A 12,824-nucleotide genomic window follows, 5' to 3' on the forward strand; every position below is an offset into this window, starting at 1 on the left:
TCCCTTAAGCACTTGGAGATTGCCTGCAGAAATATTATCCTGGCTTCTGATTCCAGTGGGAAAACTTCAGACAGATCTGATTTCTCCTAATACATATTTATTTATACATATTTAGGCTCAGTGCTGATTATGAAGTGAGGAATAGCATATTTTTTGATGCAAATAAATGATCTTAAAGGTTTCAGTTGTTTAATCTTCATTTTAAGCCAAGTCTGTTGTATTGCAAACTTGTAGAAACAAGCACATTCCTGAAACTATTCTTTATGTAACATGATAAGGAAATATCAGGAGGAGCTGGTTGTTCCAGTGATTTCCAAACAGTTCAGACATTTCTGTGGTTTCTTTCTGTGAAACAAATCTTACTGGCTTATGCAACTTATTTTACTTGTAGGTCATTTTCTTGTGTAGTTTTCAAGTACAGTTCTGAGGCCTTGTATTGCCATTAGTGGAACATTTTGTCAGGCTGTTCTTGGGGTTTTTATTCTGCAGTGAGCAAAAGGGATCTGTTAGAAATGCAGATTCACAGAAGGTTTAAGGATGTGTTCTTCAAAAGAAATGCAAAAATGCAAATAGCACTAAAAGTGTTCTTTTATGATGGCTGTTGATATTCTTGTTAATCTCAGAACTTTTCCTGTCTGTGAGTTTATGCAGGGTGATATGTTTTAAAGCAGTGAAGGTTGTGTCTTGTAACTTCTGACCTCAAAACTCCAAATTAAACCATTAGTAAAAAAGTGCTGGACTCCAAAACTAGTGATGTGTGAAGAGACTATTAAGCTATAATGTAAAAAATCCCTTTTATTTATTATTACTTACATGATTTCTCTTTCACCTTGCAGCTTTAGGTGATAAAATAGTGAGAGACATCCGACCAGGAGCTGCCTTTGAACCAACCTACATTTACAGGCTCTTGACAGTTATAAAGTCAAGTCTGTCAGAAAAGGTGAGACTTCAAATCCTTGACTGGTGCCACTGCATTGCAGGGCAGTCCCAGACCTTAAAACTCTGCAAAAAACCTCAGATTCTGCTCAAATGCCACTAAAACCAGCTCACTGAGAGCTCATTAATGAGGCTCAACTGTCTTGGGACCTGAATTACAGGAAAATCTTAATTACAGGTCTGGCAGTTTGATATGTCAGAATAATAGAAAAATTAGTGTTGGAATAGAATATCTCTTTTTATAATGGAGTTACCAATTGATTTACATTTAAGAAATGAGCAGTTGTTCATTTTTATGGGGAATTCAGCTAAGACTGAAGGTCAGGTTTAACTTCAATAGAAAGAAAAGATAATAATTCAAACCATTCTTTGATTTGGCCTTGGCTTGACAGCAACTTTTAAGAGTGGCTGTAAAAGAAATGGAGAGAAAAAAATTCCAGTTCACACAGTGAATGGAATTTGTATGGAGAAAAATGCAGAATTCTTGAAGCCATTGTAGAACTGATGTGTGTATTTACTGCTTAACTGGGTAAAAAAAGAGTTTGTCTTATAATAAAATTTAAACTTTATTTGACATAACTTTAGACTGAGTAGTTGCTAAATTAGTAGGACAATGCTGGATTTGTTCAGTGTCATGAACCTTCTGTTAAAAGGAAACCATGAAAATATCATAGAATTAATTGAAAAAAAAATTTTTGTTCAGGGCAGGCAAGAGGATGCTGAAGAATACTTGGGATTTATCCTCAATGGACTACATGAAGAAATGCTGACCCTCAAGAAACTTCTCTCTCCACATAATGAAAGTTAGTGGATTTTTTTTCTTTAATAGCAAACAATTAATTTCAAATGTTGGTGTTTTGGGTGATTCCATAATAGAGTAGTGCTTGGAGTAGAGGTTGAGATAGGGATAGAATATCATGTTTTAGAGGATTTGGACATAAGCAAATAATATTTTGGTAAAATCTGGATACAGAGAGTCCATTCTGCCCAGTTTATGAATGATCTGAGCAGTTACTGGGTTTCTGGAAAGGCATCATGGCTCTGTCAGTACTCTGAATTGTAAATCACATCCCTTTCTCCTAAACAACAAAACTCAATATTACACATTTTCCTGAGCCCAGCTGAGCATTATTTGGGGCTAACTCCAGGATCAGTGCTATCATTTATAACTCATGCAGTGTCAGTGATTTTTGACTCCATGGGAGTTCAGAAGTACATCAGTGTCTTTTACACTGATCTATAAACCAACTGTTAAGATTTTTTTTTCTACTAATACAAACCAACATAGTAAATTATATGGAAATTCCTACTGACAAAGTTGGAGAATTTGCTTTGAAAGAATTACTAAAATTTATATGCTGAGTAAAATGTCATTTTAGTTTATTTATAGAGGCTTTAGCTTGAACCCCCTTTACAAATAAAATCCTGCAAGCCATAGCCAAGTAAGAATTCAGATCACCAATTCACAGTCACCCATTTTCTCTTTAGCAGGGTAAATTTTTGAGGATATAAAATCATGCCATATTTTGTTCCTTAGCTCTGTGCAGTTCATAACCTGAATTTGGCACAGGCTGAAAAAATATTTGCTGAGCCTTGGCTTCCCTGTAAAATACCTGTGCAGAAAAGGAGTTGGATTTAATAATGGCATAATTCTGCTGCCAGAATAACACTTGGCTTTCTAATTTTCTACCACTTAAGTTTACTACTAAAAATATATCAAATTTGTTATTTACATACAGTCATCAGTGAGCTGCCTTCTGTTAACACATGGGTGTGTCATGCAGGGAGCAAAGCTGGAATATGCTTGTTCTTTTTTAAATTAAAAAAAAAATAATTAAAACGATTATGCAATTTTGGGGGTTTTCTATGTGATTTACTGAGAATTATTTAGGGATTTTTTAGGGATTTATTTGGATTTTTTAGAAATTTTTAAGGGACCTTTTGGGGATTTTTTAGTGAATTTTAGCAATTTCTGGGAGAATTTTTGGTGATTAAAAAATTTTTGGGGGATTTTTAATGGGATTTATTGAGATTTTTGTGGGATTTTTTAGGATTTTTAAGGGATTTTTTTGGTGATTTTTTAGTGAATTTTAAACAATTTTGGGAGATTTTTTTGTAATTAAAAAAAACTTTTAGGGAACTTTTTAGGGATTTTTAATGGGATTTATTAAGATTTTTATATGATTTATTGGGAGTTTTTTGGGAATTTTTAAGGGATTTTTGGGGACTTTCTGGGATTTTTTAGTGAATTTTTAAGAATTTTTGGGAGATTTTTTGGTAATTAAAAAAACTTTTAGGGGATTTTTTTAGGGATTCTTTAGAGGCTTTGGGGCATTTTGGGGGGAATTTATAGGGATTTATTGGGATTTTTTGGGTGAATTTTAGGGGACTTCTTGGGATTTTTTTGGTGAATTTTTAGCAATTTTTGGGAGTATTTTTTAGTAATTTAAAAAAATTTTAGGGGATTCTTTTACGGATTCTTTAGGGATTTTGGGACATTTTTTGGGGAATTTTTAGGGATTTATTGGCGTTTTTTGGGAATTTTTAAGGGACTTTTTGGGATTTTTTTGGTGAATTTTTAGCAATTTTGGAGGATTTTTGGCTATTTTTTGGGGGAATTTTTAGAGATTTATTGGGAGTTTTCTGGGGACTTCTTGGGATTTTTTAGTGAATTTTTAGCAATTTTTGGGAGATTTTTTAGTAATTAAAAAACTTTTAGGGGATTTTTTTAGGGATTCTTCAGAGGTTTTGGGGCATTTTTTGGGCGAATTTTTAGGGATTTATTGGGATTTTTCTGGTAAATTTTTAGGGGACGTGGGATTTTTTTTGTGAATTTTTAGCAATTTTTGGGAGATTTTTTAGTAATTTAAAAAAATTTTAGGAGACTTTTTAGGGATTTTTAATGGGATTTATTAAGATTTTTATGGGATTTATTGGGGATTTTTGGGGACTTATTGGGAGTTTTTTTGGGAATTTTTAGTTGATTTTTAGAGACTTTTTGGACTTACTTAATGAATTTTAACAATTTTTGGGAGACCTTTTAGAAATTTTAGAAAAAAATTTAGGGGATTTTTTTAGGGGATTTTTAATGGGATTTATTAAGATTTTTATGGGATTTATTGGGGATTTTTGGGGACTTATTGGGAGTTTTTTTGGGAATTTTTAGTTGATTTTTGGAGACTTTTTGGACTTACTTAATGAATTTTAACAATTTTTGGGAGACCTTTTAGAAATTTAAGAAAAAATTTTGGGGGATTTTTTAGGGGATTTTTAATGGGATTTATTAAGATTTTTATGGGATTTATTGGGGATTTTTGGGGACTTATTGGGAGTTTTTTTGGGAATTTTTAGTTGATTTTTGGAGACTTTTTGGACTTACTTAATGAATTTTAACAATTTTTGGGAGACCTTTTAGAAATTTAAGAAAAAATTTTAGGGGATTTTTTTAGGGGATTTTTAATGGGATTTATTAAGATTTTTATGGGATTTATTGGGGATTTTTGGGGACTTATTGGGAGTTTTTTTGGGAATTTTTAGTTGATTTTTGGAGACTTTTTGGACTTACTTAATGAATTTTAACAATTTTTGGGAGACCTTTTAGAAATTTAAGAAAAAATTTTAGGGGATTTTGAATAGGATTTAGTAGGATTTTTCATGGTGTTTTTAGGGGGTTTTAATAGAATTTTTGGGGAATTTTTGGGGGGATTTTTGAAGACGCGTTATCCTCAATTATTCCTATTGGGTTTTCTGTTGTTTTTATTGAGTTTTTTACTTTTCAAATCCCTTATCTGCCTGGCTCTCTATCTGTCAGTGTGTCTGACCCTGTGTTTGCCCTGCTCGCTGCAGAGGTGTCGGTGTCCAACGGCCCCGAGGCCCAGAGCGTCCCCAGGGAGGAGGAGCAGGAGGAGCCGGGCGAGGGCAGCGACGACGAGTGGGAGCAGGTGGGACCCCGCAACAAATCCTCCGTCACTCGCCAGGCTGACTTTGTGCAGACCCCAATCACTGACATTTTTGGGGGTCACATAAGGTACAGTGCTTATTCCTACAAGTTCTTGACTTGAAGTGGTTGAAACTTTGAAAATGTCTTAAATGAAAAGTCTGTTGTGAGATCCCGAGCCCTGAATTGCATGGAATTCAGCAAAGGAAAAGGACTTCCCTAATTTTAGGAGTCTTTCCCTAAAAGACTTTCCCTAATTTTAGGAGTTTTTACCTATTTTTATGACCTTTGAGGAATCTCATGTTATAACTAAGGATACTGAGAGAGAATGAGATTCACGTTGTATAAAATTTAAGACATCTTTGAAAATGTCTTAAATGAAAAGTCTGTTGTGAGATCCTAAGCCCTGAATTGCATGTGGAAAAAGACTTTCCCTAATTTTAGGAGTTTTTGCCTATTTTTATGGCCTTTGAGGAATCTCATGTTATAACTAAGGATACTGAGAGAGAATGAGATTCACATTTTTTTATCTTTAAGATTTAAGACATCATTGAAAATGTGATAAATTAAAAGTCTGTTGTGAGATCCCGAGCCTTGAATTGCATGTGGAAAAAGACTTTCCCTAATTTTAGGAGTTTTTGCCTATTTTTATGACCTTTGAGGAATCTCATAACTAAGGATACTGAGAGAGAATAAGATTCACATTTTTTTATCTTTAAGATCTAAGACATCTTTGAAAATGTCTTAAATGAAAAGTCTGTTGTGAGATCCCAAGCCCTGAGTTGCATGTGGAAAAAGACTTTCCCTAATTTCAGGAGTTTTTACCTATTTTTATGACCTTTGAGGAATCTCATGTTATAACTAAGGATACTGAGAGAGAATGAGATTCACATTGTTTAAGATTTAAGACATCTTTGAAAATGTCTTAAATGAAAAGTCTGTTGTGAGATCCCAAGCCCTGAATTGCATGGAATTCAGCAAAGGAAAAGGACTTCCCTAATTTTAGGAGTCTTTCCCTAAAAGACTTTCCCTAATTTTAGGAGTTTTTGCCTATTTTTATGGCCTTTGAGGAATCTCATCTCATGTTATAACTAAAGATACTGAGAGAGAATGAGATTCACATTGTTTTATCTTTAAGATTTAAGACATCTTTGAAAATGTCTTAAATGAAAAGTCTGTTGTGAGATCCTAAGCCCTGAATTGCATGTGGAAAAAGACTTTCCCTAATTTTAGGAGTTTTTGCCTATTTTTATGACCTTTGAGGAATCTCATAACTAAGGATACTGAGAGAGAATGAGATTCACATTGTTTAAGATTTAAGACATCTTTGAAAATGTCTTAAATGAAAAGTCTGTTGTGACATCCTGAGCCTTGAATTGCATGGAATTCAGCAAAGGAAAAGGACTTCCCTAATTTTAGGAGTTTTTGCCTATTTTTATGGCCTTTGAGGAATCTCATGTTATAACTAAGGATACTGAGAGAGAATGAGATTCACATTTTTTTATCTTTAAGATTTAAGACATCATTGAAAATGTGATAAATTAAAAGTCTGTTGTGAGATCCCGAGCCTTGAATTGCATGTGGAAAAAGACTTTCCCTAATTTTAGGAGTTTTTGCCTATTTTTATGACCTTTGAGGAATCTCATGTTATAACTAAGGATACTGAGAGAGAATGAGATTCACATTGTTTTATCTTTAAGATTTAAGACATCTTTGAAAATGTCTTAAGTGCAAAATCTGTTGTGAGATCCCGAGCCTTGAATTGCATGGAATTCAGAAAAGGAAAAGGACTTCAATTTCAAGAGTTTTTGCCTATTTTTATGACCTTTGAGGAATCTCATGTTATAACTAAGGATACTGAAAGAGACTGAGATTCACATTGTTTTATCTTGACAGTAAAACAATGAATTCAAACATAAAACTTGTGAATTTTAGGTTTTTCAGACCCTGCCTGTGTCCCAGAGAAAGCTGTGGTTAATAGTAAAGAAATGTTAAAGGCAAAAGAAGTCTGGAAAAATGTAAATTGTTACAAGATGTTACTGGAATGAAAAGAATGGGCATATCACTTCTGTGCAGGTCTGATACCAGACAAAGGCAGAAAGGAGAATCTGAATGTTTTTTGGAAAGGAAGCCTCCTGACTTGTTTGGAGAAATGTATAATTTAAAATGAAAGCAAAGTAAACACTTGCTAAAAACACACAGCAAAACAAAACTGCTAGACTAGAAGAATTATTTTTAAATTGGAGACAGACACTTAATTGCTGGTGTTTGACTCTCTGTGTTGCCAGATATTGAGTCTAGAAGTGTGAATAATGTGGGCTAGTGCCTTCTGCCTTGGAAATGCTCTGAAATTATTTATTCTTCTGGGTTTTGAGCCAGACAGCTGGTAAATAAAATGATATTTTCCATAGAATTTGGCAGACAGATGTTTGTAGGTATTGATGGAATCCTGCATCAATGGTTCACATACCCAAGGTGCTGTTAATACCCCAGGTGTATTTACCAGAATTTATCACTATTGTTTAGATATCTACATAATTCCATCGGTTTTATATTAAAAATACAGAGATGATGGCAGTTTTCTGTACAAGTCCATAAAAATGAAATAAAACAAAGGTAATACTGGAAAAAGGGAAAACATTGCACTGAGCAGCTGAAGCACAAGATCCAATCCAACATCTGCTGGCACCACATCCACTTTATTTATCCTTCACACCACAGGAACAGCATCCCCTGGGATGTGGGAAAGCTTCATCCTCAGGGGTGGAGATAGGAAGGGCTGAATATAAAACTGCCAGTAGAATTCCACTAAATGGAAGCTTCAGGAACTGGAAAAATCCAATGGGAAAAGCAGTGAGGAAAAGATGATTTCAATTGGCATCTTCTGTCTGGGGAAACTTCAGGCTTGGGAGTTTTTAGGCTGTCCTTGAGAGGCTTGAGTCTATTAAATGTCTTTTTAGGCTTAATTACTTCAAAACCCCAGCCTATAAAGCCTTTCTTAGCAACATGAGGCTTAAGTGGGGAAGTACAAAGTTTTCCTGGGAATTCTTGCAATGCTTGAGTAATTTTTCATTGAAAATGATTCATTTTCCCACATCCAGCTGAGATTTGTAATTATTCTTATTAGGGGCATGGTTACAGAGAAATCATAGCCCAGTGAAGGTTTTGCTAGCAAATCAATTTCTGCATATCTTGTGAAGAAAATATCCTGAAGAGGTGTTAAAATGTAATTTCTGTTTTTTAAAACAAAGGTGCTGCTGTTCATGCATTCTCTCCCTCTAAAGGATATATATTTGCCAATATTAAGCTGCATTGGCTTTGTGTTGGTGCTTCAGGGCTTTGCCTGAGTAAAAAGGGCTCTTTTGATTACCCTGAACATTAAAATTAACCTGAATATTAACATTTCCTTCCTGACCTGGAAATATTCCAGCATGGCCAAATGGGTCAGAGCTGTGTTAATTATAATTCTGCTTTCAGTATATAACAACATAATAATTTATATACATGGACAAAATCTTGGTACAGAAAATGATGGGAAGAAAATGAACTGCCAATCCTCAGTGGAGCATAGTTTATATTTTCTATGGCAAGATTTAAGCAAACACTATAAAATCAGTATAAAATTGGTTTTAGAGAAGTGACTGAAAAAATGGTGTAATTTTATTGGAGAATCTGGAATCAGCTGTGATTTTTACAGTACAACACAGATAAGCACTGGCACTTTGCACTTGTGAAGAGCTGTTGGAAAACTAAACTAACAAAAAGAGCCAGGAGGTGAATTTTTTAAAAATACTTATCAAAATTTTCAGTCTTTTTCTTTAAACTTTGCATAAATAAAACAGTTCAGTTACATTCAGAATACTTTTAGTAGATGAAAATAATTTAAATTGGGATAAGTTGTTAAAACTTGATGTTAAATATAAATTGAGTTACTTAAGTAACTCATTCTTCCTTGAAGGTTCTATCTGGTTGAAAACCACTCTTTATTTCATTTTGATTCCTTTTTTTCTCCACAGATCTGTAGTTTACCAGCAGAGTTCCAAGGAATCTGCCACACTGCAGCTTTTCTTCACCCTGCAGCTGGACATCCAGTCGGACAAGATCCGCACGGTGCAGGATGCCTTGGAAAGCCTGGTGGCCAGGGAGTCTGTGCAGGGCTACACCACAAAAACCAAGCAGGAGGTGAGTTCTGCTCAGCCCTCCCTCACAGCCAGCTGCTAAACTTTGGATTTAAAAGGGTTTTCTTAGAGCTCTGGCTTTACAGGGAGTTGTTGGAGCATGCTGTAACAAAATAGGCACAAACCTTTGCAGTGTCCTGGAGCAGTGAGGTGTCAGCTCTAAAACAAAGCCAGACCTGTAAATAGGTGGGGTTTGTATTAATGTAATAATTTATTGGGGATTTTAATGGAGAATTATAGTAATATTAGTACTATTAATATACTATTATTACTATTAATAATATAAACATTAATAGGCTGAACTATGGTAAAGATGCATAATATTATCTTCAATATCATTACTTACTGATTCCTGGGGATTGCCAGATGCTGTTAGTAAAGGAGCAGCTCTTCAGAGTAAATACTTTATATTTTACATATAATACATGACAGTAATAACTGCAATAGAAAAGTACTTACAAGAGAGAAAAGCATGCCTTTGGTTTGGCACTTTGGAGGATAATAATTAAACTTCCCTCACTAAGACCTTGCCTTGTTTCCTGTGTTGGATGATAATAAAGACATCTCTGGTGTGCAGGGATTGTCACCTGGGAATTCTGTGTGCACTGTTGGTAACTCTGGAATTGTAGGTGTTCCTCTGACTTTCTTGTCTGTAAGTTTTCAAAATCCTCCAAGTGAGAACAGGATTAGATAAAGAAAGGTTCATTTCCCTTGGAAAGCTAAAGATGAATAGCAGAAATTTGTTTACCTTGAATATTCAGAACACATATTTCTCCAATTGTTTTCCATGTGAAGAAAACATTTGCAAGCTGATTATGATTTACCACAAATATCTTGCTTTGCTTGCCATTCATTTTTTCTTTTTTTACTGCAAATAGTTTAGAGTTTTTGACTGGACAACCCAGTGCTGGGTTGGAAGAAATTAGTTAGGTACTTCATGATATTTCAGAGTTTGGATGGAAATACAGGCACCCACAGTGTCTTCCAGATCTTTTTTTCAAAAGAAATTCAAATTGAAATAGTTGTTTTTGTGTTAAAATTGTAGTAAAAACACTGAACATATTGTCTGTAGAACCTTGGAGAGAGATAATACTTTTCTCCCATGAGTTTCTATTCAACACATAGGTTCTAGCAGAATGAAGCCATGTATTGAAAAATAATATGATCATGGTTACCAATAAAGAGATTTTTCTCAAAAAATGAAGAAAAACCTTAAATAGTTATTTTGAGAAATATTTTCATGTCTTCATTTCTAGGAAGAGAAAACATTTTTGTTCTACAGTTCTGAGCTCAGCTCCTGGTTTCTAGGCAGAAATTTTGTGGATTGTTTGGTTATAATTATATAAAAATCACTATTTAGTAGAGAAAAGTTTGGTCATAACTCATATTTTTCTCTTTGAATATATTGAGTTCTCCTTTGAAACAGTGATAGGATTGAAGATCCAGTGGGCTTTAAGTCACAAAGAAGCGTTTATCATAAATTAATACTGCAATAATAACAAATCTGGAAGATTTGCTGCTAGTGTATTTAAAATTAAATACTTAAATTTAAAATTACATTAATTTTAATACTTAAAATGAAATGCTCTCAGGTGGAGATCAGTCGAAGACTCACCTTAGAAAAGCTGCCCCCTGTTCTCGTTTTACACCTCAAACGCTTTGTGTATGAGAAGACTGGAGGATGCCAGAAGCTGATCAAGAATATTGAATATACTGTTGATCTGGAAATCAGCAAAGGTAAGAGATTTAGGAACAGAATTCCCCTCTCCTCATGGGGAACAGAATGTTGTACTTCCTATAGTGTCTGTGTTTTAATTTGCTCCGACACAAGATTTTGTTCTCATTGTTGTATGAAAATTTGGTCATTTTGTTGAATATTTTGTGGGGGTTATTTATGCTCAAAGATCTTAGGAAGATCTAGGAAGTCCCAAAGGTTTTGGGTTGGCCAAATGAGAATTTCTTGTGAGTTTATAGAGTAAAGATATAGGCTGCTGAGGACAAATATGGGAAGTGATCCTCTTGGATCTGTGTCCCTGTCTGTACAAGACTGTTGCCAATATTGGATATTTTTATCACAAATTTAATTCAGAGAAGTCTCAAATTATTTAATTAATGAGTGGCAGTTGAAAGGAAACTGGTGTTTTATTGAAAATGCAGCCTGAAGGTAGACAATCTAGAGTGCAGAGGTTAAACAAGGATCCTTTGTTTAACAAGTATCCTAGGAGATACTGACTTTAAATAATGAGATTGGAAATTGTCCAGCATCTGAACCTGCCAAAATAATGCCTTTTGTTTTGAGCTGACAAATGGACTATTAGCCAGCCAGTAGCTCAAATAGGAATAAATAAAATCAATGTATGCTCATATCTCAGCTGAGATCTGGACCTTGTCAGGCAGTGCCCTTTTGTTTTACTTAATATTTTATTGTGCAATTTTCTTTTAGGAATGTAAGCCTGACTTGGAATCTGGAATTGATTCTGTCATTCATTGACAGATTCAGAATGACAATTGATTCTGTCAAGGATCAAATCCTTCTAGGAGTGAAAGGGGGGAAATAGAATAATCTGATTTTTTACTGTGTCTCTTTTCCCTTCATTTTGGGTGGTATTTTTTAACCTTTCATAAACCACAGTATTGCAAACCTGCAAATTCACTCCCTTGATTACCAGTTATCAGAACCATGACCATACTTTAAAGGCTGCAGAAGAAATTTCAATCAAATGTTCTCCTTTGTGACAGTGTTGATTTCTCTGAAAAATAATTGATCCTCTTGATATGGAAATTCTAATGTGTGGCTGTTTTTCCTCCCCTAGAGCTACTATCTCCTGGTGTGAAAAGTAAAATTTCCAAAGGCCAAAGAACCTACCGGCTCTTTGCAGGTATTTTATCTGTGTATTTATTTATTTATTGTTTTATTTATCTGGGTGGTTTTATGGATGTATTTTACCTCTATTGCAAGTGCAGATTCTGCATATGGAATTATAGAAACACTGGGTTACATTAAGTGTTTTCTTTTAAATTTTGGGTGTGAAATTCTTGTTTATCTCTGGTGAAGCTTTAAGGTGATGGTGGAGGAAGGAGTTGGTTCTGATGGAGTGTTTGGATCCAGAACTTTATTCCTGGCACACAGGGCTCTGAATGCAGCACCAGCTCCAACAGAACAAAGGAGCTGCATGGTTGCTGTTCCTTTTAACCCCAGGGAGAGGGGAAGGGAAGGGGTAGGGAGCCACCAACCAGGTACAGGAGGGGAGGTCTCAAGGGACAAAGGACACGTGTGTGAAAAATGCCAGTCACTTGTTTTTAATGTTTTAAAAGTTTAATAGTAATAAAATGATCATAAAAATAGTAATACAATTAGAGTAATAATAATTTGGACAATTAGGATTAGGACAATGTGAGACAATAAAAACAAAGAGTTATGGACGTCCGGGTACCTTTCTCTGAGCAGCATAGGCACAAAAAAGGACCCACATTAACAGAGGATTAACCCTTAAAAACACTAACCTGTTGCACATTCATACACCTCATACATGATGCATAAATTCCATTCAAACACAGGATTCTGTCTGGTCAGTGTCAGCTTCTTCCTCTGAATCCTGATGGCATCGTCCTGCCCAAGCGAGGCAGGAAGAAGTTCATTTCTCCTGATAATGGAGCAATAAATTCTCTTTCTCTGAAAGATTCAGGTGTCCTGTGGCTGCTATCTCAGTGCAAATCCTTTGTTTAGGAAAAAAGTGTCCTACATAGCATAGTTTGTATTTTAACCTAAAATA

General features: G+C 34.8%; 1 protein-coding gene across 1 annotated transcript in view; it reads left to right on the plus strand.

Moving 5' to 3' along the window:
- Positions 1 to 12,824, plus strand: part of USP10 (ubiquitin specific peptidase 10) — a 51,427-nt gene that overhangs the window by 36,599 nt on the left and 2,004 nt on the right. The window contains exons 8-13 of the mRNA XM_058813367.1: positions 837 to 940; positions 1,640 to 1,739; positions 4,783 to 4,963; positions 8,890 to 9,055; positions 10,644 to 10,788; positions 11,865 to 11,930. Coding sequence (XP_058669350.1) covers positions 837 to 940; positions 1,640 to 1,739; positions 4,783 to 4,963; positions 8,890 to 9,055; positions 10,644 to 10,788; positions 11,865 to 11,930 — 762 coding nt within the window. The remainder of the gene's footprint in view (positions 1 to 836; positions 941 to 1,639; positions 1,740 to 4,782; positions 4,964 to 8,889; positions 9,056 to 10,643; positions 10,789 to 11,864; positions 11,931 to 12,824) is intronic.

This window comes from Ammospiza caudacuta, chromosome 13 (assembly GCF_027887145.1).
Source record: "Ammospiza caudacuta isolate bAmmCau1 chromosome 13, bAmmCau1.pri, whole genome shotgun sequence".
NCBI lineage: Eukaryota > Metazoa > Chordata > Aves > Passeriformes > Passerellidae > Ammospiza > Ammospiza caudacuta.